The 27,870-nt window shown below is 42.1% G+C and overlaps 1 protein-coding gene across 2 annotated transcripts in view; it reads left to right on the top strand.

Moving 5' to 3' along the window:
• Window positions 1-27,870, top strand: part of nlgn4xa (neuroligin 4 X-linked a) — an 83,433-nt gene that overhangs the window by 25,605 nt on the left and 29,958 nt on the right. For both annotated transcript variants that reach the window (XM_036952404.2, XM_090208223.1), the window contains one exon: window positions 3,379-3,531. In XM_036952404.2, the coding sequence (XP_036808299.1) occupies window positions 3,379-3,531 (153 nt within the window). The remainder of the gene's footprint in view (window positions 1-3,378; window positions 3,532-27,870) is intronic.

The raw sequence follows: 27,870 nt of genomic DNA, 5'->3' as shown, positions 1-27,870 counted from the left end.
TCACATTGAGGATCATCACACATCCTCAAAAATACATTGGTGAGTCACACATACGCACACTCACATTGAATGTTATCCAATCCTGTGGAGGGGCCGTGCTATGATTTTCCATCGTTGATGTTCTCATCCTTGGTGACATTTTGAAGAATGACATAGAACCCTGATGATATGGTCACGGATGATGCATAACCTCACTTGTTCAGCCAGTGTAGTAGATATTTACGAGATACACTACAAGGTCAAAAGTTTGTGGACACCTGCTTGTCGAACATCTTATTCCAAAATCATGGGCATTAATATGGAGTTGGTCTCCCCTTTTCTGCTATAACAGCCTCTACTATTCTGAAAAGGCTTTCCACTAGATGTTGGAACATTGCTGTGGGGACTTGCTTTCATTCAGCCACAAGAGCATTAGTGAGGCCGGTCACTGATGTTAGGTAATTAGGTCTGGTTGGCAGTCGGCGTTCCAATTCATCCCAAATGTGTTCGATGTTCTTGAGGTCAGGGCTCTTCACACCTTCACTGGAACTAAGGGGCCTAGCTCAAACCACAAAAATAGCCCCAGACCATTATTCCTCCTCCACCAAACTTTACAGTTGGCACTATGCATTCGGGCAGGTAGTGTTCTCCTGGCATCCGCCAAACCCAGATTCGTCCGTTGGACTGCCAGATGATGAAGCATGATTAATTATGACAGAGAACACGTTTCCACTGCTCAAGAGTCCAATGGCGGCGAGCTTTACACCCCTCTAGCTGAAGCTTGGCATTGCACGTGGTGATCTTAGGCTTGTGTGAGGCTGCTCGGCCATGGAGACCCATTTCATGAAGCTCCAGACAAACAGATATTGTGCTGAAGTTGCTTCCAGAGCCAGTTTGGAACTCGGTAGGGAGTGTTGCAACCGAGGACACATGATTTTTACTCACTAGGCGATTCAGCACTCGGTGGTCACGTTCTGTGAGCTTGTGTGGCCTACCAATACAAGGTCATTGTTGCTCCTTGACGTTTCCACTTCACAATGGCAGCACTTACAGTTGACCAGCTCTAGCACGGCATAAATGTTTCAAACTGACTTGTTGATAGGTGGCCCGGTTGAAAGCCACTGAGCTCTTCAGTAATGCCATTCTACTGGCAATGTTTGTCTATGGAGATTGCATAGCTGTGTGCTCGATTTTATACACCTGTCAGCAATGGGTGTGGCTGATATAGCCGAATTCACTAACTTGAGGGGGTATCCACATACTTTCGCATATACAGTGCATTTGGAAAGCATTCAGACCCCTTTCCCTTTTACACATTTTGTTACGTTACAGCTTTATTCTAAGATGTATTAAATCAAATAAAAAACAATCATCAATCTACACACAATGCCCCATAATGACAAAGTGGAAACAGGTTTTTAGAAATGTTTGAAAATGTATTTAAAACAAACAGAAATACCTTATTTACATAAGCATTCAGACCTTTTGCTATGAGTCTCGAAATTGAGCTCAGGTGCATCCTGTTTCCATTGATCATCCTTGAGATGTTTCTACAAATTGACTGGAGTCCACCTGTGGTAAATTCAATTGATTGGACATGATTTGGAAAGGCACATATAAGCAACTTTTATCCGAGACAGGATTGTGTCAAGGCACAGATCTGGGGAAGGGTACCAAAACATTTATGCAGCAATGAAGTTTCCCAAGAACACAGTGGCCATCATTCTTAAATGGAAGAAGTCTGGAACCACCAAGACTCTTCCTAGAGCTGGCTGCCCGGCCAAACTGAGCAATCTGGGGAGATTGGTCTTGGTCAGGGAGGTCACCAAGAACCTGATCGTCACTCTGACAGAGCTCCAGAGTTCCTCTGTGGAGATGAGAGAGCCTTCCAGAAGGACAACCATCTGCAACACTCCACCAATCAGGCCTTTATGGTAGATTGGCCGACGGTCAATGAAAGGCACATGACAGCCCGCTTGGAGTTTGCCAAAAGGCACCTAAAGCACCTATGGTGGTGGCAGCATCATGCTGTGGGGATGTTTTTCAGCGGCAGGGACAGGGAGACTAGTCAGGATCGAGGGAAAGAAGAACAGAGCAAAGTACAGAGAGATCCTTGATGAAAGCGCTCAGGACCTCAAACTAGGGTGAAGGTTCAACTTCCAACAGAACAACGACGCCAAGCACACAGCCAAGACAAAGTAGAAGTGGCTTCGGGGCGTCTTTGAATGTCCTTGAGTGGCCCCCAAAAATTCTAAAAAACAGTTTTACTTTGTCGTTGTGGGGTATTTTGTGTAGATTGATGAGGGGAAAAAACTATTTAATCCATTTTAGAATAAGGCTATAATGTAACAAAATGTGTAAAAAGTCAGGGGGTCTGAGTACTTTCCGAATGCACTGTAAATTGAGGTTTAGATAAAGTTGGTTTGCACTGTATAGTATTTTTACCCAGAGGCTAGAAGAACACCTTTTATTTTTTGTGTTGAAGTAAGGAAATCCTTGAAAATCCCTCCTTCCCCAAATCATTGATTCTAAACTCATTGCTTCTCCACCATGTCCTAAGGAGGTAGAATGTGAAAAGCAGTGGTAGAATGCTGAGCGATGACTTCTGCGATGCTGGACCCCATAGGAATCAACCATAAGTCATTGAACAACACCTTATGGAGGCCCGTGACTGCTGGCTGAACTGAATTGTGATTTATCCTGCTAGCAGGCTGGTTGTTTGTGGAACATGATATCCCTCTCCAATCTTCTCTCATGCTAAGGCTCTACCCTTTTCATTTATAATCAACTCCTACACATGTACTAATCACCAGCTTTAATCAGAACCAGAGTAGGGAGTAGTTCCGAGAGTAGTTCCGTTACAAAGTACTCACCCTGCCTAATTGTACTGTAGCAGTCATGTTTGTACGCATCTCAAATTACACCCTATTCCCAATATACAGACTCTGTTCAAAAGTGGTGCACTATATAGGAAACATTGGTGTAACTCCAAGAACATAGACCCTGATATCTGCAGAATGATGCCGCTATCACATATCAAATATGGCAAGTTTCCCCTCTTACAGTATCTCCAATACCACAGTACTTACAGTGGACCTATCACGTCCAATAGCGTTTACATATGACACCCACTTTGAACTACCGATATTCCATTGGCCTGCTGATTTTTAAAATGTCAAATAAACGTATGCACCCAAAGTAAAGGGTGTGGCTGGCAACCTTCCTAAGCACCCAAATTACACCATATTCCCTGCGTAGGAGCCTACACTACGTTGGACAAAGGTCCATAAGGCAATGGTCAAAAGTAGTGCACTATATACAGAACCGGGTGCCATTTGGGACGTACCACCAGACTCAGTGTTATCTACAGGCACTCATGCTCGTTGCTCTTCTTTCCAGACATCCATGATGAGAACGGGCTGAAGCCGGTCATGGTGTACATCCATGGTGGATCCTACATGGAGGGAACGGGGAACATGATCGATGGGAGTATCCTGGCGAGCTACGGAAACGTCATCGTAATCACCATAAACTACAGGCTCGGGGTGTTAGGTAAGTCACAGCATAACATTTGGGTATTCTTGGCGCTTTGTGTTGTGATTTCTATGGATTGATGGATTCATCCATGTTGTGCGTATGATGTGTGTTTTGGTTGGCTGTAGTTCTGTAAATGCTGGCGTTTAAAATTGTGAGGTTTATGTGGTACAATTAGTATTTTTCAAAATGTGTGTTCTTTGTAAAATGATGTTGGATTTCAGTATTTTCTCAACTGATGGCACAGCAGGAAATAAACCCATACAAATTGAATGGGGAGTAAATATGTTTTGTTTTTACTTCTACCTGATTTGGTAGAAGTTGACATCTCATATAAGATTGCTCTAATAGTACAAGAGAGGAGAATGTGATGGCAGGAGATAATATTTATCATAGGAGAGTTTTCTGGTAAAACAACGTTAAATGTTCCGACATGGAATTAAGCTATTTTACCCCAGCATATCAAGTCCTGTAACTCCAGTCTGAACTCTGGGGATGATGGTGTCGGAGAGGTTACCAAGCTGATAGGCTTTGTCATCCCAGTCCATAGTGATACTGTGCATGTTTTACCAAATTATACCAGATCTACGAATTGGAAGATAACCAAACACTCAAGCTATACTGTCTTGATTATACTATGTGGGCCCACATTATGCTTTGTTCATAGATCTATTTTTACCAACAGCTATATAAGTCAAAAGCATCTGCAAAATGTATCCATGTTTATTTTCTAAATCCACTGTACAGTACATTTCACAGTTCTTTCTGCAGTGTTCGGATAAACTCCTAATCTCGTCCACCAGCCGGCTCTGTCTCTGTCACACCTCTCTGTCTATGAGTACTACACCTCACTGTCTATATACGGTAATAATTGAGCCTGGGGACGAGCCGAGACTAAACCTGGTAGTTTCATGGAGGCCAAGATGCTGAAGTGTTGTTAAGCCCATAAGAAAACCAAAGCTACATCCAGGGTGTTCAATTCATATTCACACCCCGGGATCCACTGCTGCTCTGCTTTCCATTTGCTATAAAGCTGAGCTGTCTGCACTGCTCGCTATATTTAGTTTCGCGATTGAGAGCCAGGGGGAAAAGGTGTTCTGGAAAAGTATGCACTGCGGAAGAAAGAAGAAAAAAAATGTGGAGAGAGGAGAAAGAAGGCCCTTGTTAAGTCTGTCTCTCTGCTTCTTTGATAGACTGGGTGAGGAGAGAGATGAGGGGTGTGTGTGTGTGTGTGCGTGTGTGTGTGTGTGTGTGTGTGTGTGTGTGTGTGTGCGTGTGCGTACATTTTTGTGGGTACCTATAAATGCACACGTGTTTGTGTGTCTCTCAGAGTAGAGGTTCATGCTAGAGCATCCCTCAGCTACATGGTCTCTATTCTGCCATATAAATAGAAATGTATTCATCCCAGATAAAGGTAAGGACCAGAATGTAAATTCTCCTCAGACACTCAGACACCTTCCTCTCCCAGAACATTGGGCAGTCTCTTGCTAGATAGTCTGACGTCTGAATAGTGTGTTCAGGTAGTCTGATGTCTGAATAGTGTGTTCAGGTAGTCTGATGTCTGAATAGTGTGTTCAGGTAGTCTGATGTCTGAATAGTGTGTTCAGGTAGTCTGACCTCTGAATAGTGTGTTCAGGTAGTCTGACGTCTGAATAGTGTGTCCAGGTAGTCTGATGTCTGAATAGTGTGTCCAGGTAGTCTGATGTCTGAATAGTGTGTCCAGGTAGTCTGATGTCTGAATAGTGTGTTCATTTATTTCAAACTAACTCTAAGACTCTGCTTGGTTTGAAGAAGCAATTCATTTTATTAACAAGATAAGTGTTGTATTATGTAACCAACCAGTGCTATATTATGTAACCAACTATCATGGTGACGGATGGTATCTTTAGCCTCTTAATCTCACAAACACGCAGCAGGATTGCATGGTGTCCGTGCAGCAGAGTGTGTGTGAGATGGAATCAAGAGCAGTAGGGGGGTCATCTGTGCTGTGTGCTGTGTGCTGTGTGTGTGTGTGTGTGTGTGTGTGTGTGTGTGTGTATAGCATCTCCGGCTCTGTATCCAGTGGCTGGCCCTGGCTGTGACCGCGTTGGTACCATGCCATGCTGCCACGCTGTTTTCGTAACACTGCACCATCTGTGTCCAAGCTCCACATGGGCCGATCTGTTTGACGAGCTCTCCCTGAGCTCCATTACTCTGAGCTGGGATGTGTCAGAGCCACATGGCACTTCGCTCCTCTCCTCCTCTCTCCATCCCATTATGGCGAGACGTGAGGGGCCTGCTGATGTCTCCCTGATTCAGACGCATGTGTCTTGGCTGCCTACACTTAACCCTCTCTATCCTTACCTTCCCCCACACCTTCTCTGCCTATCTCTCTCAGTCTCTATTTCTGTCTCTCGTTCTCTCTCTCTATCTGTCTCTCTCTCTCTCTCTCTCGCTCTCTCTCTCTCTGCCTGGTAAACACAGGTTCTGAGTATTTGGCATCCAGGTCTTAAAATACAATTAAATACTGACTTAATCCAGTCCAGATATAGGTCCAGACGAGGGCTTTTACACCCTTACAAGGTCTGGAAACATAACGGGGGATTTACCAATAGTTTGTTCTACTGGTGAATCTGTAATGGAATGGACATATTGTTTTGGGAACACAATATGTCCAAGATTCTAGGCCTATTCAGTCGGACGAGGAGAACAATTTTAGCACAATATTATTTTAGCTGATTGATCTCGATACAGTGTCCATATTAGGATAGCCTCTGCCTCAGCAGGACTTGTCAGTCTCTGTAGATCTAATACAGCCTGAAGCCTCTTTTCCTCCTTGCCCCTGCTGATTGTGTCAGATGACACATATTTAACTGCAGTTTCTTGCACTGTGAAGAGTGTTACGAGAGAGAGCATTACATTTATTCAATGCTATTATAAGCAAAGAAAATGTCATGTAAAATTGTGTGTCTATCGTAGTTTTGTGTTATATATATATATACATATATATATTATGGTATACAGTGCATTCGGAAAGTATTCAGAACCCTTGACTTTTTCCACATTTTGTTACAGCCATATTCTAAAATTGATTCATTTGTATTTTTTCCTCATCAATCTACACACATTACCCAATGATGACAAAACCAAAACAGGTTTAGACATTTTTGCAAATGTAATAAAATATACTTTTTCCTTTGGCAGTGATTACGGCCTCAAGTCTTCTTTATGACGCTACAAGTTTGGCACACGTGACTTGCCCCGAAGCCACCCCTGCGTTGTCTTGGCTGGGTGCTTAGGGTCATTGTCCTGTTGGAAGATTAACCACTCTGAGGTCCTGAGCGCTCTGGAACAGGTTTTCATCAGGGATCTCTCTATACTTTGCTCCGTTCATCTTTCCCTCGATCCTGACTAGTCTTCCAGTCCCTGTCGCTGAAAACATCCCCACAGCATGATGCTGCCACCACCATGCTCATGTTTCCTCCAAACATGATGCTTGGCACACAGGCCAAAGAGGTCTAAGAGTCCTTTAGGTAACTTTTGGCAAACTCCAAGCAGGCTGTCATGTGCCTTTCATTGACCGTCTGGCCAATCTACCATAAAAGCCTGATTGGAGGAGTGCTGCAGAGATGGTTGTCCTTCTGGGAGGTTCTTCCATGTCCACAGAGTAACTCTGGACCTCTGTCAGAGTGACCATCGGGTTCTTTGTCAACTCCCTGACCAAGGCCCTTCTCCCCAGATTGCTCAGTTTTTCCAGGCAGCCAGCTCTAGGAAGAGTCTTGGTGGTTACAAACTTCTTCCATTTAAGAATGATGGCCACTGTGTTCTTGGGGACCTTCAATGCTGCAGAAATGTTTTGGAACCCTTCCCCAGATCTGTGCCTCGCCACAATCCTGTCTCAGAGCTCTACAGACAATACCTTCGACCTCATGGCTTGGTTTTTGCTCTGACATGCACTGTCATCTGTGGGACCTTATATAGACAGGTGCGTGCCTTTCCAAATCATGACCAATCATTTGAATTTACCACAGGTGGACTCCAATCAAGTTGTAGAAACATCTCAAGGATGATCAATGGAAACAGCATACACCTGAGCTCAATTTCGAGTCTCATAGCAAAGGTTCTGAATACTTACGTAGATATTTTTATACACTTGCCAAAATTTCTAAAAACCTGCATTCACTTTGTCATAATGTGGTATTGTGTGGAGATTGATGAAGAACATTTTTTATTTAATCAATTTTAGTATAAGGCTATAATTTAACAAAATGTGGGGTTCTAAATACTTTCCGAAGGCACTGTAAGTCTGTAATGTCTATGTCAACAACTGAGAGAGACAGTGAATGATGTCTCATAGTATTTATGTTTCCACTATCTACAGATATACTGCTGTGTTTTTTATGGTTTCTCTATGCTGATGTGATTTATTAGGGCTGTTGTTGGTCTTTGGTTGTGGCCCTAGGGGCCCCCCCAGAGGGCCTAAAGGGGGCCCCCCAGAGGGCCTAAAGGGGGCCCCCCAGGGGGCCTAAAGGGGTCCCTGCTTGACTTCACTCACACTGGGTCAAGGACAGCTAGTGCCAGGAGAAGATCTGAACCCCCTGTTGATTTCCCCCAGCTAGTGAGGGTTGAAGACATGTCGGCCATATCACCCTTGTTTGGGAAGAGAATATGTGTGTGGCTGGGAGGCTGTTCATGACATATATTGTACAATAAACACACTAATTCTGAGTCACGGAAAGGAGAGAGGAGAGGCCGCTTTGACGTGACAGAGAAGAGAACAGAGAGGCAGCCCACTGCCCCAGTGTTGATGCCTGGTCAGCTCTCTTTCAGCAGCCACAGCTCATTTAAAAAGGAGAAAACAAACAAACACACATACATTTCCTTTAGGCCTGCACACGCAAGGAACGGGCCGGGCCAGGAAAACGAGGGCAAAGCATTCGTTAGCATGACAAATGGTCCTCTCTCACTACGCTCCTATTGAAAATGTGCACCGGTCTCATGCCTACTCCTTCAAAAGCTTTTACATCAGATTCAGCTCTGATGTGTCTCAGGGACGATGACGGTGTGTGATAGATAGAAAGAGAAATTGACGTGCTCAGCTCAAAAGTTTGTAGCAACAAGTCTTCGGGTGCCGGGTTCAAAAGGCACATCCTGGAAGAAAGTGAAAACATATTCTTTACGTTGCCATGTATTGTTTTAGCAGCATAGGTCAGAACATACTGAAACCATTAAAATGTCATATTTCAATGAGTGAGTTTTTCCTTTCTTATGGTGTGTTATGAACCACATTGAGCTACTGTTTGTTTGACTTAGTGCTCCACTAGGCTAGTTCGTTCTTTATTTCACACTAGTTGATTTGGACTTAAACTGTAGTAATGGTAAATAACTGTAAAAGAGAATACATTCTCAGTCAACTTACCTGGTAAAATAAAGTGTATATAAAAATGGCATTGGGGTCATGTTGACTGTTTGTTTATTATGTAATGGTTCATTCAGATCCATGTACAACAATTAACTATCACTATTTTTTTTGGAACTGTTACCTTTTAGATAAGAATGAATAAAGCGTATGTGTCATACTCTGACCATTACTTGAGTTGTTTGTTTCAATGTTTTGTTTGGTCAGGGTGTGATATGAGAGGGCATTCTATGTTGCATGTCTAGTTGGTCTGTCTCTATGTGTGTTGGCCTGATATGGTTCTCAATCAGTGGCAGGTGTTTGTCGTTGTTTCTGTATTTTTGTATTTATTTTACCTTTATTTAACCAGGTAGGCAAGTTGAGAACAAGTTCTCATTTACAATTGCGACCTGGCCAAGATAAAGCAAAGCAGTTCGACAGATACAACGACACAGAGTTACACATGGAGTAAAACAAACATACAGTCAATAATACAGTATAAACAAGTCTATATACAATGTGAGCAAATGAGGTGAGAAGGGAGGTAAAGGCAAAAAAGGCCATGGTGGCAAAATAAATACAATATAGCAAGTAAAACACTGGAATGGTAGTTTTGCAATGGAAGAATGTGCAAATTAGAAATAAAAATAATGGGGTGCAAAGGAGCAAAATCAATAAATAAATGAAATACAGTTGGGAAAGAGGTAGTTGTTTGGGCTAAATTATAGGTGGGCTATGTACAGGTGCAGTAATCTGTGAGCTGCTCTGACAGTTGGTGCTTAAAGCTAGTGAGGGAGATAAGTGTTTCCAGTTTCAGAGATTTTTGTAGTTCGTTCCAGTCATTGGCAGCAGAGAACTGGAAGGAGAGGCGGCCAAAGAAAGAATTGGTTTTGGGGGTGACTAGAGAGATATACCTGCTGGAGCGTGTGCTACAGGTGGGAGATGCTATGGTGACCAGCGAGCTGAGATAAGGGGGGACTTTACCTAGCAGGGTCTTGTAGATGACATGGAGCCAGTGGGTTTGGCGACGAGTATGAAGCGAGGGCCAGCCAACGAGAGCGTACAGGTCGCAATGGTGGGTAGTATATGGGGCTTTGGTAACAAAACGGATTGCACTGTGATAGACTGCATCCAATTTGTTGAGTAGGGTATTGGAGGCTATTTTGTAAATGACATCGCCAAAGTCGAGGATTGGTAGGATGGTCAGTTTTACAAGGGTATGTTTGGCAGCATGAGTGAAGGATGCTTTGTTGCGAAATAGGAAGCCAATTCTAGATTTAACTTTGGATTGGAGATGTTTGATATGGGTCTGGAAGGAGAGTTTACAGTCTAACCAGACACCTAAGTACTTGTAGTTGTCCACGTATTCTAAGTCAGAGCCGTCCAGAGTAGTGATGCTGGACGGGCGAGCAGGTGCGGGCAGCGATCGATTGAAAAGCATGCATTTAGTTTTACTTGCATTTAAGAGCAGTTGGAGGCCACGGAAGGAGAGTTGTATGGCATTGAAGCTTGCCTGGAGGGTTGTTAACACAGTGTCCAAAGAAGGGCCGGAAGTATACAGAATGGTGTCGTCTGCGTAGAGGTGGATCAGAGACTCACCAGCAGCAAGAGCGACCTCATTGATGTATACAGAGAAGATTGCGGTTGGTGGGTTATTGTCTATGTTATGTTGCTTGTTAGCACATTGTTTCTGTAGCAGTCACGGTCGTCTAGTTAGTTAGTTAGTTAGTTAGTTAGTTAGTTAGTTAGTTAGTTAGTTAGTTAGTTAGTTTTTAGTGTACTTTGTGTTTTTTTCCGTCTTTTCATTAAATCATGCTTTCACACCAGGCTGCGCTTTGGTCTACTCAATACGACAATCGTGACAATATGACTGCGTACCACTGCTGGCTTGCTTCGGAAGCTAAGCAGGGTTGGTCCTGGTCAGTCCTTGGATGGGAGACCAGATGCTGCTGGAAGTGGTGTTGGAGGGCCAGTAGGAGGCACTCTTTCCACTGGTCTAAAAAATATCCCAATGCCCCAGGGCAGTGATTGGGGACACTGCCCTGTGTAGGGTGCCGTCTCTCGGATGGGACGTTAAACGGGTGTCCTGACTCTCTGAGGTCATTATCGTAAGAGTAGGGGTGTTAACCCTGGTGTCCTGGCTAAATTCCCAATCTGACCCTCAAACCATCACGGTCACCTAATAATCCCCAGTTTACAATTGGCTCATTCATCCCCCTCCTCTCCCCTGTAACTATTCCCCAGGTCGTTGCTGCAAATGAGAATGTGTTCTCAGTCAACTTACTTGGTAAAATAACGGATAAATAAAAAAATAAAAAAATGAAATAAATTTAAAAAACAACAAAGGAGTTGTTAAAAAATGACTTTGCAAATCAGAAATGAAACAAGTCAACAGTTACTTCTGAGTAATTGTCAGATCATTATGGATTACGGTTGGCTTTTTATCGTGAATATGAATAGATTGTTTTTGTTCGGAAGACCTTTAGAGGAGGGAGGTGATTGAGCTTTTCACGTCCTGCTTTTTGTAACAATATTTAGCAAAACAAGGCTGATCGCAGACAGGTTCACTTTTAAAGGTCATTACCGTCATGATGGTTCGGTAGAAGAGCGCCCATTGTAATTGTAAACAAAACACTGAAATCTATTGATATTGATATCTTCTGTCTCTTCTCTATGGTCTGTAAATGTTCTTTTCATGGGGATTTTTTTTTTACTTTGCCAAAAATAGTGGCCATTATTTTCATGTCCTCATAAAGCACATAAATATAAAAAATAGGCAGTAGCTCAACACACAAGCCAGCTATGTTTTTCTGGAAGTGGGCATGCAGGCTCTCTCCAAGACCGCCATACAGAGATACTTTATCACATTCACATTCATTCACCTTAAGTGTTTTTCTTAGCTTTTGAGCTGACACAGTTGTGTCATGCAAAGCAACAGTACACCAGATGCACTGGAGAGATTTGGGTAGTGCCACACAGGCCCAGATGGAGAGATGGGACATGGACATCATCAGTGTGTGGATCAACACACACACGCACGCACGCACAAACGAACGCATGTACACACACACACACACACACACACCACACCACACCACACCACACATGACATACACATACAGATACACACATTACACACATTACACACACAAACAGACACACACATACACACACACACACATACACACACACACACACACACACACACACACACACACATACACACACACACACACACACACACACACACACACACACACACACACACACACACACACACACTCACACAGACAAAAATAGTTGCACTGAGGACAGCAAATACTGAATCTCAGAAGAGTAGAAAGATTGAGGGATAATAAAAAGAAAAAGTTGGGTGGTATTTTAAATTGATTTGGTCAGTGGCTCAGTAAATCTCCATGTTCTCTGAAAGCATCCTTTTTTTGTTACGCCAGAGGATGAGTGCATGGCCGATGCCCTCCTCTCTCACCCTCTCTGTCTTCCTTTCCTCTCCCTAATGCATTGTTTATCCTGTACAGTTTGTTTTAAGTAAGTGGTCTGGTACACAGAGTATAGTGAATGGAATTGCACGCTGCATTGACTTTTGGCAATTACAATCGGTTGATATGACCGGGCATCGCTCGCTCATCTCCCTCCATGGTTTAAAAAAGCCTCAGCCGCCGCTATCCAGTCTGGTGGATAATGAGGCCGGATGGAAAATGCCACGGTAAACATTTTTAAATGAGACTCAGACTGCCGAAAAATGACTGATTTGCAAATGGCTAAGTGGAATGGCAGGTTGGCCGTAATAGCTGTTTAGTTTTGACAGTCACAACACAATGGGGGAGTTGATTTGGTTCTGCTGGGGGCTAGTAAACGGGTAAGGATGGTGGCAATGTTTCCACCTCTGGGTTAACCACTATGGCGGACTGTGCGGCTGAACAACACCAGGTCATCACAGTCTATTTCTCCCTGTGACTCCTTCCGTGTTTGGAGGTCGCACATTTCGCGACCCACACGTTCCAGGTTCAATTGCTATTATACCAGCTGTAATGTGAAGCAGTAGAAGCCTAGGAGAGTGTGGGTGGGTGGGTGTGCCTGCATGTTTCTTGTGGATACTGTTTTCTATAGTTGCAAATATATATCATGTGTCTCTTTTACAGTTTTATGTATGAAGGTAATTGTCAGAGAGTAACAAAAAGAGCCTAAAACCATAAGACGGGTTTAACATAGCAAACGCGCCATCAGTTGATGAGCACGGTCATTCTGAGATTACAGTGAGTCCGTTGACCTTAGAAGACGTCAAGAGACAGATTAAATCAAAACCCACCCAGCCAAGCAACAATAAACGTATATCGCTCAATGTTATGGTTCCACAGAATGGGACTTCACTGTAGAGTGGCTCTGAATTGAATATGCATACAGATTCAAAATATCTGTGACGTTACAGCTATATTAAGCCACATGAGTTGCAACCCAAATATGATTTCCTGTTGCAGTTTACTGAAATATGGCCATACACGTGTATATGTAGAGGAATAGTGAAGAAAGGTTGTCATATTATTGTTATTTTATATTATGATGACGATGATCATCATCATTATTATTAATATTATTATTATTCTGATTATTATTATTATACTAGTACTGATGCGGTTCATTCCTGGTCAGCTGTGCTGTAGTCTTATTGTAAAAGCTAAGAAATGAGAGAAAATGTTTTGTGTTTGACCTTCTCTTAAGCATTATTCCATTTTTAAAGGTTTTGGGAGCCTCTAAGCATCACAATTTAGCAGTGTAAAATGTTTTGCATATTCATGTTCAGAGTTTGTTTATTTGCAAAGCTCAAGGTGTTCAAATGCTTCAGTTCCTGAGGTGGCGATGAAGACTCAATTTAACAGTAACAGACTGGCAATGTCTAACATTGAGGAAAGGAATTGAGTAAGACTAGATAATGTAATTTTACACAAAATTACACTAATTACACTGCATTATGTATACTGTAGGAGGCATGATTTCAATCCTATTCTAGATTTTCTGCTACATTTAGCTATTGACACGACCAACATCTACATATTTTAATTGTTAGATGCCTTTTTATCATCCTCTTTTCTTCCCTACATGATTGACGAACGGGCAGTGTGAAACATCCCATATCTCACTTGGTTGGATACTATTCCTTCAAATAGTCTACTTCGCCCTTAACATCCAGGGGTGCAACTTTCACTGGGGACGGGGGGGACATGTCCCCCCCACCCCACCCCCCACAGCAGCAGGGCAGCAGCGTAGCCTAGTGGTTAGAGCGTTGGACTAGTAACCGAATGGTTGCAAGATCGAATCCCCGAGCTGACAAGGTACAAATCTGTCGTTCTGCCCCTGAACAAGGCAGTGTTATGGCAAGGCAATCCCCAAGGGGAACTCCACCCCCCCATTCAGCTGAAAAGGTGGTGCAGGGAATTCAAAAATATTCTTTAGAAATATTTAACTTTTACACATTAACAAGTCCAATACCTCAAATGAAAGATAAACATCTTGTTCATCTACCCATCATGTCCGATTTTTTAAATGTTTTACAGCGAAAACACAACATATATTTATGTTAGACCACCACCAAATCAAAGGAAAAACGCAACCATTTTTTCCAGCCAAAGATAGAGTCACAAAAGCAGGATTAGAGATAAAATGAATCACTAACCTTTTGAAAATCTTCATCAGATGACACTCATATGACATGTTACACAATACATTTATGTTTTGTTCGATAATATGCATATTTATATCCACAAATCTCAGTTTACATTGACGCCATGTTCAGAAATGCCTCCAAAATATCCGGAGGAATTATAGAAAGCTACGCCAGATAACAGAACTACTCATCATAAACTTTGACTAAAGATACACATTCTACATATAATTAAAGATACACTGGTTCTTAATGTAACCACTGTGTCAGATTTTTTAAAAACGTTACGGAAAAAGCCTACCATGCAGCGCTCAGACGTAAAAGTACTCCTCCGCCATGTTGGAGTCAACAGAAATACAAAATTACATCATAAATATCCCCTTACCTTTGATGATCTTTCATCAGAATGCAGTGCAAGGAGTCCTAGTTCCCTCAATAAATCGTTGTTTTGTTCCATAATGTCCAATACTAGTGTCCAATTAGCTGCATTTGCTACCACTTTCAGCTCACGTGCCCAAATGCTGACGCTGGTCCAGGACAACTCGCACGAAAACTTCAAAAATATATATTCCAGGTCGAATAAACTGGTCAAGCTAAGTAGAGAATCAATCTTCAGGATGTTATTTTCATATATATCCAATAACGTTCCAACCGGATCATACGTTTTCAGCTGCAGCCAAATGGAACGACGGTGGCACCCACAGAGAAATGCACCACAGGGAAATTGCATTCTGTCGGGACAGTGACTATTTCCCCTCCCATTCGGTCAAAGTTCACACCAGAAGATCCATTCCACATTCTACTGAATGAGGACATCTAGTGGAAGGCGTAGGAAGTGCTACCAGATCCATATCTTATTTGGAAGTGGATAGGCGATGACTTGAAATTAGACATGTATTCAGAATTTCACTTCAGGTTTGGAAGATTGCCTGCCCTATGAGTTCTGTTATACTCACAGACATAATTCAAACAGTTTTAGAAACTTCAGAGTGTTTTCTATCCAATAGTAATAATAATATGCATATATTAGCAATCTAGGACAGAGTAGGATGCAGTTCACAATGGGCACGCAATTCATCCAAAGTGAAAATACTGCCCCCTATCCTCAACAAGTTTTAACCCACTGTTCCTAGGCTCTCGTTGAAAATAAGAATTTGTTCTGAACTGACTTGCCTAGTAAAATAAAATGATGAGATGTCATTTTTGTCCCCCATCAGTTTTATAATTGGAATGTGATAGAAAACTAGGAAACGTGTGCTTTAGGACCATGTGGACGCCTCCGAGTGGACGGGTAGGCTGTTTGGAGTGTTTATCCGACTAGATAAGAACAATTTAAATGATGTCCCGTCCCCCGCCACTTGCGCTCCTGGTAACAGTAGAGACACTGCGCTTCATCCAGTGTAGACTTCTTAAGCTTCTTTTAGAGGATATTACGAAAATGCTCTTATCTGTTCACGCTTATTCCTACACTCAGGTGAAAGTGGTATGGAAATGAGAAAAGGGATATTTCCTGCCATAGCCATATAGCCACAGGGATTATTTGATCAGGTTGTGAACTGTACATGTACCCGTGGGGACAGCCAAAGAACCCTTTAAGGTTCTTGATAGCAATGTTTTTCTAAAAGTGTTGTCAACATTGCTGTGATGTTCTACACAAGTAAGGGATGAAGACATTTTGAATTATGACAGTACAACAGCACCTAGATGAGCACTTTAATGACAGAAAAGCCACACGCAGTATGGCCTGGCTGTATAACTCTGGAAATGAGGAGAGAATTGATTATTCTTGATATCTGAAACATTATGGCACTTAAGTACCAGGGAGACGCAACAGGTACTTCCCGCTTTGTGTCAAAACAATTCACTGTTTTGCAGATGATGGATTTTTCCAGATCGTGCTTGGTTAAAGATGTGTTTGATTTGTTGATGAGCAGTGGTATTCCCATGTCAGGGGATTATAGTTGATGTGCCTTATGTGTTCTCATAACACATATCGATGTAGGACGTGTATGGTACTCGGATTAAAATGAAGTCTGTAGTGCTATTCGGTTTGTGTAGGATGTTCATGATTAAAGTAAAGTCAATGTTTAAGTATTCAGTTAACAGACATATAAAAGAAAGTTAATAGCTTGACACTAATTACAGCCTGATCCCTGCTGAGTCATTTTAATTTCATGAGCTTGAATCCGATTAGCACTTCTCCTGGATGCGTGCTGGAAAATATTGATCCTGCCGGGCTTTTAAGTATTGTTCAAAGAAGCTACTTGTTGAGAAAAAAAAAAAACGCAATGAAAAGATTATTTAAAGACAAAGTTTAAGAATGTGGATTTATGCCTGGTTGTTAAATGGCCGCGATACATTGCTAATTAAGGACACTTGAGATATTCTCTTTGCACGCTTTAAAAGTCTTCTAAAATGCTATGTTCTTTACTTCGGGTGACAAGAGTTTATTATAGCAGTTGGGTACTAAGTCAATGCTATACTGCAGACGTTTTAGATATGCCCACTTAAATATATATTTTTTTAAATTATTTTTAACTTATTTTGAAAAATGTTGCTACTGAATATAACGTTTAGCAGTTCTCACTTGGAAACACCAAGCAACAACATTTGAACCCCAGTAAGGAACAAACTGTATTCAGTGTTACAAACTAAATACAGTGTTATCTCTGCTAGTCTGTTCCTTCCTTTCCCACTGTGTTCAATGAGTAAAATGTGATCATGAGCTGGGCACATACAGTACAAGACGTGTATAACTCTAACGGTCGTCGTGGGAAGAATAAGGTGAGGACCAATGCGCAGCGTGGTGCGTGTTCATCTTTTTAATATAGTAAACTGAACACTGAATAACAAAACAAAGCAACAACTGGAACAGTTCTGTCTGGTGTAGACACACAAAGACTGAAAAAAAAACACCCACCAAACACAATCGAAAACAGGCTACCTAAATATGGTTCTCAATCAGGGAAAACGATTGACAGCTGCCTCTGATTGAGAACCATACCAGGCCAAACACAAACATAGAAAATCATAGAAAAACTAACATAGACAACCCACCCAACTCAGGCCCTGACCATACTAAAACAAAAGACAAAACAAAGGAACTATGGTCAGAACGTGACAATAACCTGAAAGAAAAGTCTTAAAAATGTTTAAATACAGCCCCAAAATACATCTTTGAATCCATTTTAAGATGCTATCTAATGGTTCACTCTGTCCTCCGCAGTTAAACAAACATTGGCGACACAATTATCTTTGCCCTCATACTGCTCTGACATTTCAGGGCCATTTTGTTTTATAATATCTTCAGAGAGGACATGATATTGTGTTTCTTCAGGCTCTTCCTATACGGATAGGAACATCTAGGAGGTCATGGCTTTATTCTGTCTGGAGCATTTGCCAGTACATTCTGCTGGGGCTTGCTATTGTTGGCCATCGACACACCACTAAGACTTGATAGACAAGGGGGAGGCACAACAAGCCAATGCAAGCGTGCTCACTGACCCAGGTGGCCACCCACACTGTGTGTGTGTGTGTGTGTGTGTGTGTATGTGTGTGTGTGTGTGTGTGTGTGTGAGAGTGAGTGAGTGTGTGAGTGAGTGAGTGAGTGAGCGTGCGTGTCCACCCGCCAGACACCTCTCTGGAGAGGAGCGTCGGATCACTTTCGCTCCATCCAGCTGGAAGCTCAAACAGGCCACCCCACTATGCCCAGAGCTAAATTGGTGGTTAAGGGGTACATTTCTGTTCCTCTAAGGCTGGGGAATAACAGAGGAACCGTCTTATTGGTCAAACTTAACCTGTGCAACCAACCTATGATATTATGTCCTCGCACAGCTGGATACAGTATATACAGTATGTATATTTAACAATACTTTCTGACAAAGACATAACGTGAAACTTTGAGTACCAATTAACTACAGTCTTTGCCACAGTGATTCCTCAGATTAAGAAGTCAATGAAGCAAAGAGTTTTGGGTTGGGTTCATTTGCATCAGAATTCTTCAGGGTAGAATTCTCCTCCCCAAATGAAAAGCTTATTAAAATGTAATGTCGTTCAAAAACTGGAGGGAAGATGGGGAGAGAGAGAGAGAGAGAGAGAGAGAGAGACAGAGAGAGACAGAGAGACAGAGAGAGACAGAGAGAGACAGAGAGAGACAGAGAGAGACAGAGAGAGAGAGAGAGAGAGAGAGAGAGACAGAGAGGGAGAGAGAGAGAGAGAGAGAGAGAGAGAGAGAGAGAGAGAGAGAGAGAGAGAGAGAGAGAGAGAGAGAGAGAGAGAGAGAGAGAGACCACCTAACGCAGAGTCTTGGATGTTCAGAGACTGTTTGTACTTTCCCTAATTAACCAGACTGAATCCAAATGAATGCGCATACATACATACAGTACATTCTCACCAGATTGCTTTTCCTCTCTGATAGATATTAATTTGGTTAGGAACTCATGTAAATGTTCTCTTTTACAAATAATGCATATTTCTAAAATTGTATTTATCCTTTCACTGTAGTGGGGTCACACAGAGGGATTATTGGTAGACTTAAACAAATCAACTTTTAAACAAAAGTGTACACCTCACACACATGGTTACACACCATGTCAGATATAGAGTTGAAATGTATTCCATTTTGAATATGCATGCCAACATTACACTTTATATACATCACAGAAGACTGAAACATAACAAAGCCGTTTGACAAAGAAACACCAGATTTTCAGTGTTTAAAAAAAGAGAATGTTTATTAATTATGAAACCCATGAGGACACGAGAGGGTCATTTGGTCATGTGACTGCAGGAAAGGCCTATGCTCACTCAAACAGATTTGATCTAGCTTATCTAGCTACTGTTGTAGCATATATATATATTTATTTTTAAATTGTCAATTGTTGTTTATGTTGCTTAACAAGCGCTTTGAGATTGTCTGTAATGAAAAAAGCGCTATAAAAGTTTAAGAAATTATTATTATTATTATTATACTCAACGTAATAACATGTTCTTATTCACAGACAGCGACAAGTGAGCCTAGCATTCGTCAGTTGTCATATACAAAGAAAAGGCTGTCAAAAGCAACAGTCTTTGTCAATCACATCAAAACAGTGCAAAGGTTGTGTGGAGGAGAGTATGAGGTGTTCCAAGAAAATGATCTGTGCTTCACCATGACAATGTCACCATGAAAACATAAACTCAGCAAAAAAATAAACATCCTCTCACTGTCAACTGCATTTATTTTCAGCAAACTTAAAATGTGTAAATATTTGTATGAACATAGCAAGATTCAACAAGAGACATGAACTGAACAAGTTCCACAGACATGTGACTAATCATTTGTCCCTGAACAAATGGGGGGTCAAAATCAAAAGTAACAGTCAGTAGCTGGTGTGGCCACCAGCTGCATTAAGTACTGCAGTGCATCTCCTTTTGCCAGTCCAGTCTGGTCCAGCGACGGTGGGTTTGTGCCCATAGGCTACGTTGTTGCCGGTGATGTCTGGTGAGGACCTGCCTTACAACAGGTTACAAGTTACAAGCCCTCAGTCCAGCCTCTCTCAGCCTATTACGGACAGTCTGAGCACTGATGGAGGGATTGTGCGTTCCTGGTGTAACTGGGCAGTTGTTGTTACCATCCTGTACCTGTCCCGCAGGTGTGATGTTCAGATGTACCGATCCTGTGCAGGTGTTGTTACATGCGGTCAGCCACTGCGACGATCAGCTGTCCATCCTGTCTCCCTGTAGCGCTGTCTTAGGCATTTCACAGTATGAACATTGCAATTTATTGACCTGGTCACATCTGTAGTTCTCATGCCTCCTTGCAGCATGCCTAAAGCACGTTCACGCAGATGAGCAGGGAACCTGGGCATCTTTCTTTTGGTATTTTTCAGAGTCAGTAGAAAGGCCTCTTTAGTGTCCTAGGTTTTCATAACTGTGACCTTAATTGCCTACGGTCTGTAAGATGTTAGTGTCTTCACGACCGTTCCACAGGTGTATGTTCATTAATTGTTCATTGAACAAGCATGGGAAACAGTGTTTAAACCCTTTACAATGAAGATCTGTGAAGTTATTTGGATTTTTACGAATTTTCTTATAAAGAGTTTATAACTAACAGCAAGAGAAGACAGGGTGTTTTTACAGATTTGTGTTTTTACAAATTACAGTTTGATTATGGAAGGGCAAGTATTTTTTTAACATGTCGTAAGGGGAAACCAAGGACAAACAACAAAATAAACAAATAACCATCTATGCAATTATTGTATGACAGGCTTTTTTATCACTCAATTAGAGCACTGTGGCACATTGATTTTCTAGAGAGGGTTTTTGGAAGCCTCCTCTTCACCTCATTTACACACAGCGCTCGTTCCATTCCAAATGGCACCCTAGTCCCTAGTGCACTACTTATTACTAGGTTCAATAGGGCTCTGGTCAAAAGTAATGCACTTCGTAGGGAATAGGGTGCCATTTGGGATGCAGACAGCCATCAGACAGTGTTGTTGTTGGATTGAGTCACTGTAAGAGCTGTGTCTCTTGTAGACAAAAAGGATTATCCACTTCTTGACATGGTTATGTATTTGCTTAGTATCGATTCCTTGTGTAATGTGTTCTCTGCCTCGATCCCAGGCACCTACTTCTGTTGACTAAATATCGGTGGAGAGGATGTGTGGAGTTGCACCCTATGTACTGCCAGGCAAGCCAATTAAAAAAATACTGCAACAACCAATGACACGTGCACTTCTTCGATCAGTGTCACTTTGGGGTCCTTTAACCCCAACGATTCACATTTTAGATAAAGAGTTTGGTCGTATTCCTTTATGTTTTGCAGACAGTTGCTTGATGTTTTTTATTGTTTAAACTATTTGGGGTAAATCATTCTCAGTGTGGGTCTTGGAGAACCACTCTGAAGGTGCTATAATGGTGCTATAACCCATTATCTGGCAGCATGCTGCTTGGGGCCTCGCATCTACAGTACTTGGGCCAATGCCTGGTTGAGGAAAAACAGATGCATTTCTGTGTTAAGGGTTTGGATGGATGGACCAGTCACAGCTAACTGGTAGTACACCATTGTCAAACAGCATTTTATGTACAGCAAATGTATAATTTGGTTGCAGACAATACTGTGTCGTCTTATAGTCTTGTCTGTATAGAAAAGATAGTGATTACTGCTGTTTCATGTTTTCTAAAAACTCGCTCCCCTCATCCTGACTGGAACAAATAGATGTATAACTGCTGTACCCCAAATACACCATTTCTCAATTCCAAAGGAAGGACATTTGGAGTCCCTTATCTCTCTTTGAGCTGTGCCGGGGTGACAATCCGTGGGAGTTCCTCCTCCGACGTGTTTATGTGCCGCTAAACCATTAACTATCTTACTCTGCTGGCTGGCTTGCAAACCTGTTTGCTTTGAAGGTGACAGAGACACTGAACTCCCCCATGCGGTTGAGCTTGAGCTGCAAGATAATGAGGCTGTGCTGGTTCTCCTTATTATGCTGGGGGGGAAAAAACATTACGCAAGTTGTACATTTAAGTTAGCTTTTTGCAATGCTTTTTGAGTGTGAACTTACTGTATTTTTGTATTTCTGGATTAAATGGTTTAGTCTAAACCAACTAAGAGAGGTCCTATGTACAAGCCTGGGAGAGTGTGATGGTTTCCACTATGTAGATATTGATCTATTTAGGACTCCAGTTATAAACGGAAAGCAATAGCATGGCTAACAGAGGTGTGGATTATCCTTATGATGCCCTTTAATTTGTTTTCTTCAAAAGCCAGTGGGTGTATATCATATATATCATTGAAATGACTATTGTACCGCTATAAATATTGCTAATTGTACCTATAACTGGGAAAGTGGACTATTTTGGCCTTGCATATTGTAGCATGGCTAACAGAGGGGTCAGGGTAGTTTTAGCTGTAGCATGGCTAACAGAAGGGTCAGGGTAGTTTTAGCTGTAGCATGGCTAACAGAAGGGTCAGGGTAGTTTTAGCTGTAGCGTGGTTAACAGAGGGGTCAGGGTAGTTTTAGCTGTAGCATGGCTAACAGAAGGGTCAGGGTAGTTTTAGCTGTAGCGTGGTTAACAGAGGGGTCAGGGTAGTTTTAGCTGTAGCATGGCTAACAGAAGGGTCAGGGTAGTTTTAGCTGTAGCATGGCTAACAGAAGGGTCAGGGTAGTTTTAGCTGTAGCGTGGTTAACAGAGGGGTCAGGGTAGTTTTAGCTGTAGCATGGCTAACCGGTGGTGTAATGGAGGGTATACGCAGGTATATGACTTATATACACTTTTTTTGTGGGCATTGTGTATACTCACATCCCCCCAATGTGTATCAAAGTAGTGTAGTGGAGGTATACGCCATATCAATTAATAAAGGCTGATGGAGCATATCAGAATGTTTAGAATGTTGGTAAACTATTATCTATTCACATTTTAAGAGCAGCAATGTGCTAATGGACACATGCGTGAATGTTCCAAAATGTAATTTGTGGGAAAACACCATTCTAAAATGTACACTGCACATGAGAGCATTTTCATGGACAGCGATGGAAATTTAAAAATAGGGGAGATCTAAAGATGCAACAACTATCATGGGTTGCTAATGTGACTAGGATAATGGCTTTGGCAGCTTGAACAACAATTTTTCTAAAGGCTACTTTGAAGCAAGGTCAGACATGGCAGAATGATATCATGATTATTTGCACCAATCCAGTGGCCATTTGTTTTGCAAACTCCATTTTATGTATGCTACAGAAACACCACTAACCAAACAACAGTGCTAGATGTCTTGGTAGTTGAATTAAAGAGTAACTACAAAGAAATAAGTCAATTTCTTGGATTTTTCCAAGACCTCAAAAGTGGTCCCCTGATGTGGTTTAAGCATTGTTGTGTACTTAGAACATCCATTTGTGTTGTTTTTCTATTAGAAAGTGTGACTTTCTAATCAGAAACCTGTGAATTTCTGACAGACTCATTTATGTTTCGATAGTAGGCCTACTATTAGCCTACTTGCAAAGTACAGCTAGGGTTGGCCTGTCTGTGAAAGACCAATATGTGGGATTTATTTCCAAATTAGAGTATACCCACTTCTCCAGGAACCACTGCACCACTGCGTCTAACAGATAGTTCAGAGTAGTTCTGGCCATAGCATGGCTACCAGAGAGCCCAGGGTGTCTATCAGATGGCTGGTTCATGAGTTCTGTTCCTGCAGAGGGAGAGAGACCTGTCTGTGATGCCGCATTCACGTCATGTTGGAAACCTAGGACTTCCGAGTTCAAATTAAAGTAGGTAATTTGCATAGAGCTTCCTATTGGTTGATTCTGATACTTCTTAAGTGGGAAACATGGTATCATCTTTCTTTCTACAATGTCCAAGTTTCCGAAATGTCGTGAACGCTGCATGAGGCCCTAATGGATTTTGTAGCCCAGCTTTGGAGGACAGATGGTGTGCATTGAGGTGATGGGCTGTGGCTGTGGTTGTGGTGTGTGTGTGTGTGGAGGAAGGGGATTTAATGCTCCATGACCCAGATCCGCACTGAGCAGTGATGTTTCCCCAGCATATGTGTGTGTGTGTGTGTGTGTGTGTGTGTGTGTGTGTGTGTGTGTGTGTGTGTGTGGTGACACTCAAATAAAGTGAAGGAAGAGTGACATAGACATTGTGTGTGTGCATGAAATGGTGAAGCTGAAGGGAGGAGTGACTGGGACAGCTGTGAGTGTGTTTATATGTGTATTTGGGTGTGTGACTTCTGGGACGTGTGGCCTAGTGTGTGTGTGCTTGAGCTGCTCTGTATCCCTCCTCCTCCATCACTGTCACACAGCTGTCCCCTTCCTGGACGACCTGTCACTCCACAGAGTCTTTCATCATATATATATATATATATATATATATACAGTATCTCTCTCTCTCTCTCTCTCTCAAATCAAAGTTTATTTTTCACGTGCGCCGGACGCAACAGGTGAAATGCATACTTACAGGCTCTAAACTAAAAAGTGCAAAAAAGGTATTAGGTGAACAATATGTAGGTAAAGAAATACAACAACAGTAAAAAGACAGGCTATATACAGTAGCGAGGCCATATACAGTAGCGAGGCTATATACAGTAGCGAGGCTATAAAAGTAACAAGGCTACATACAGACACCGGTTAGTCAGGCTGATTGAGGTAGTGTGGACATGTAGATATGGTTAAAGTGACTATGCATATAGGATGAACAGAGAGTAGCAGTAGTGTAAAAGAGGGCTTGGCGGGGGGTGGGTGGGACACAATGCAGATAGCCCGGTTAGCCAATGTGCGGGAGCACTGGTTGGTCGGCCCTACTGAGGTAGTATGTACATGTCATACTACAATACTGTTTTGTCATACAGTACATGCCGTCTGTAGTTACAGCCTCAGACAACATGTACTGAGCATGTGGAGAAGCTGTGTTCAGTCACAGAGTGTGTGGATGCAGCGCATCACCTGGCCAGAATGGTTGATAACCTCTCTTTATCGTGTCACAATGACAAGCACAATAAACTAAACAAAACAGAAGCAAATGGAAATGTATTTTGTAAACCCTTTACATTTGTCCTGCATGTCATTAACTATTAATTATCTACCACCATCTACGTATACGATTTTTAAAATGACACTAAGTATTGAGATCTGTTTGGGATTTTTTTAACAGCTAGATAGGGATTATCATTTTATTCGACTTTGGGTCCATTACTCATGCAAAACTCACAGAACAGATATGCATGACACCGTCCAAATCATCACAATCATCTCTGTGTCCTTGTGGAAAGTCCAAAGGGTAATTCTGTCTCTATGACTAACCGGCTCGCATCATACCCCCGATGTTATGGAAAAGGAACAGGGCTAGCATGTTAGAGGGCCAGGGCTTCCGAAGCAGGGTAGAGTCAGTCAGACAAGTGGGTGGGTGAAGGAGGCCATTCCTTCCTCTTCAGTGATTGTGTTTGGAAGTATGGAGGTTTGTCAGAGATACAACATACTTCATGTTCTCAGTCTCTTGGCAGAATATCATCAGTCACGTGGAGTTCTGTTCTGAGACTGATGATTCCACAAGACTCGATATCATGTGAGAGTCAAAATTAGAGGAGAGCAAACAGCCCTGCCTCAGGCTAAGGCGTAACGGATGTGTCATAGGTGCCATGCAGGCACAGAATGACAATAAATAAGTAGGAAGTGGCATTGACTCAGGCATGGAGACGCGAGGTTGTCAATACTTGATTTACATGGCTATTTTTAGAGTAGGGCAACACTTGAGAAGTCATAACTTGTAAACAGACAGACGTGTCAAACTGTCAGGGGTGGAATTTAGTATACCGTTATTTTACTTATATTGATTTGTCTTTGGTTATTATTTTATACATTCCCAGTAGGCATACATAAATTAGGCTTACAAGCTGTTGAACACACTATACTTGTGTTGTACCTCATACTGCAGCATTTCCTGTAAAACAGTTGCTATTGTAAAGCAGTTCAGAGCTGTGCGGCCTGGGGAATGTTTGTGCAGTTCTGAACTCTGCAAGCAGTGCAAATGTCTCTGGTCTGGTGTCCGATAGATTCTAATTACCTCTGCACAATTTAATGAACATACGCTGGTGGATCGTAGGGGTTGTCCCCTAACTCCGTGGATGTAACCAATTGCACTCTTCACGGTTGGGAGAAACATACTGCTCTCTCTCTCTCTCGCTCTCTCTCTCTCTCTCTCTCGGAGTGCATGCTGGGAGTGAGTCGTCAAGCAGGAGTGATTGTGAGAACGAATGGAATTTCTTTTCACTCTATTGGGTTTTGGTATGTACATATATATATATTGATTAGTTTAGTTGTTTTAAGGGTATATTGTTTAACTATCACTAAGCACGTATAGGGGTGGTGGGATCTTTGAGGTTGGTTTTTCGCGAGGGCACAACCAGCGGGTGGGGCTGGTTGCAATGGCCACTCGCGGAAATGTAGAGTTTGAAAAACTTAGTCGGAGGCATGGAGTAAAAATTCCTGCTGCGGCTGGGTGTTCAGTGGAAGAATGTAGCTTGGCTGTGGGTGCTATCATTGGGTATGATAGCATTAAATCAGCCTCAAGGATGAATAGCGCTGTAGTGATATTCTTAGATTCAATTGAAAAGGTGAATAAGATAGTTGAGAGGGGTGTTGTGTTGCGGGAGACACAGACGCCGGTATTTCCGCTTATGAATCCTGCGAAGAAAGTTATGCTTTCTAACGTGCCACCATTTGTTAGAGATGAAGTGTTAGAGCGAGAGTTATCTCGCCATGGTCAAATCGTATCTACAATAAAGAAGGTTCTTTTTGGATGCAAATCTCCGTTGTTGAAACATGTCGTGTCTCATAGGAGACAAGTGCATATGATTTTAAAAAAGGAAGGAGATGAACTGAATTTAGCGTTTAGTTTTAAGATTGATGGATTTGATTATGTCTTTTATGCATCTACTGAATCAATGAAATGTTTTGGATGTGGAAGAGAGGGGCATTTGGTGCGTAATTGTCCCGAGAATGAACGCGCTGAGCCTGGTAGTAGCTTTAGTGCGGGTGCAACTAACGTACCACAGCGAAGGGATGAAAATACTACAGGTGTAGGGGAAGAGAGAAGGTGGGCAGATGTGGTTGGAAAAGTAGGAGAGGAAGGCATTGTGGATACGGGGGCAATTGTGGTAGATCAGAACAAAGAGGGAGGGGAAACACTAGGTGAGATTGCGACTGCCGTCGCTGAGGTGGTGCTGGAAAATGAAATTGGAGGTCAAGAGGAGATTGAAATAACGGAAAAAGAAGCGGATGTTTTCAAAATACCGAGGAGTAAAAGGAAGAATTTAAGGGGTGGTGAAGGGTCTAATTCTAAGACAAAGGTAGAGATGGATAAATCAGGTGAAGATGAACAGGTTGTAGAGATGGGGTTTTCTTCTGGGGAGGATAGCGAGAGTGAGTCATCTGACGCGTCACAACAATATAGTGAGATAGATGGGGTGGAAGGGAGGTATGGGATCGAGAAGATACGTCAATTTCTGAAGTTGACAAAAGGGAAGAAATATATGCAGGATTACAATGTAACTGATTTTTTCCCTGAACGTGAATTGTTTATTGAATCAGCAAAGTTTCTGATGTCAAAAATTACAGGGGGAGGTTTGAAAAGCCCTGAAATTGCTAGACTCAAGAAAGTGGTCACGAGAGTAATAAGTGATGCAAATTCTAAAGAAAATGAAAGAGTTCAGTTGCAGTTTTAACTCTGTAAAGAGATGTGGTGGCTGTATCTTCCTCTGTATTTTTTTCTTATCCATGAGCAGTTTTAAGATCTCTTCTTTAAACGTAAATGGGGCAAGAGATGT

This window comes from Oncorhynchus mykiss, chromosome 18, assembly GCF_057628025.1.
Source record: "Oncorhynchus mykiss isolate SJ-2025 chromosome 18, ASM5762802v1, whole genome shotgun sequence".
NCBI classification, from domain to species: domain Eukaryota; kingdom Metazoa; phylum Chordata; class Actinopteri; order Salmoniformes; family Salmonidae; genus Oncorhynchus; species Oncorhynchus mykiss.
Note: the sequence above shows the minus strand (reverse complement) of the source record. Positions and strands in the feature narration are given on the sequence as shown.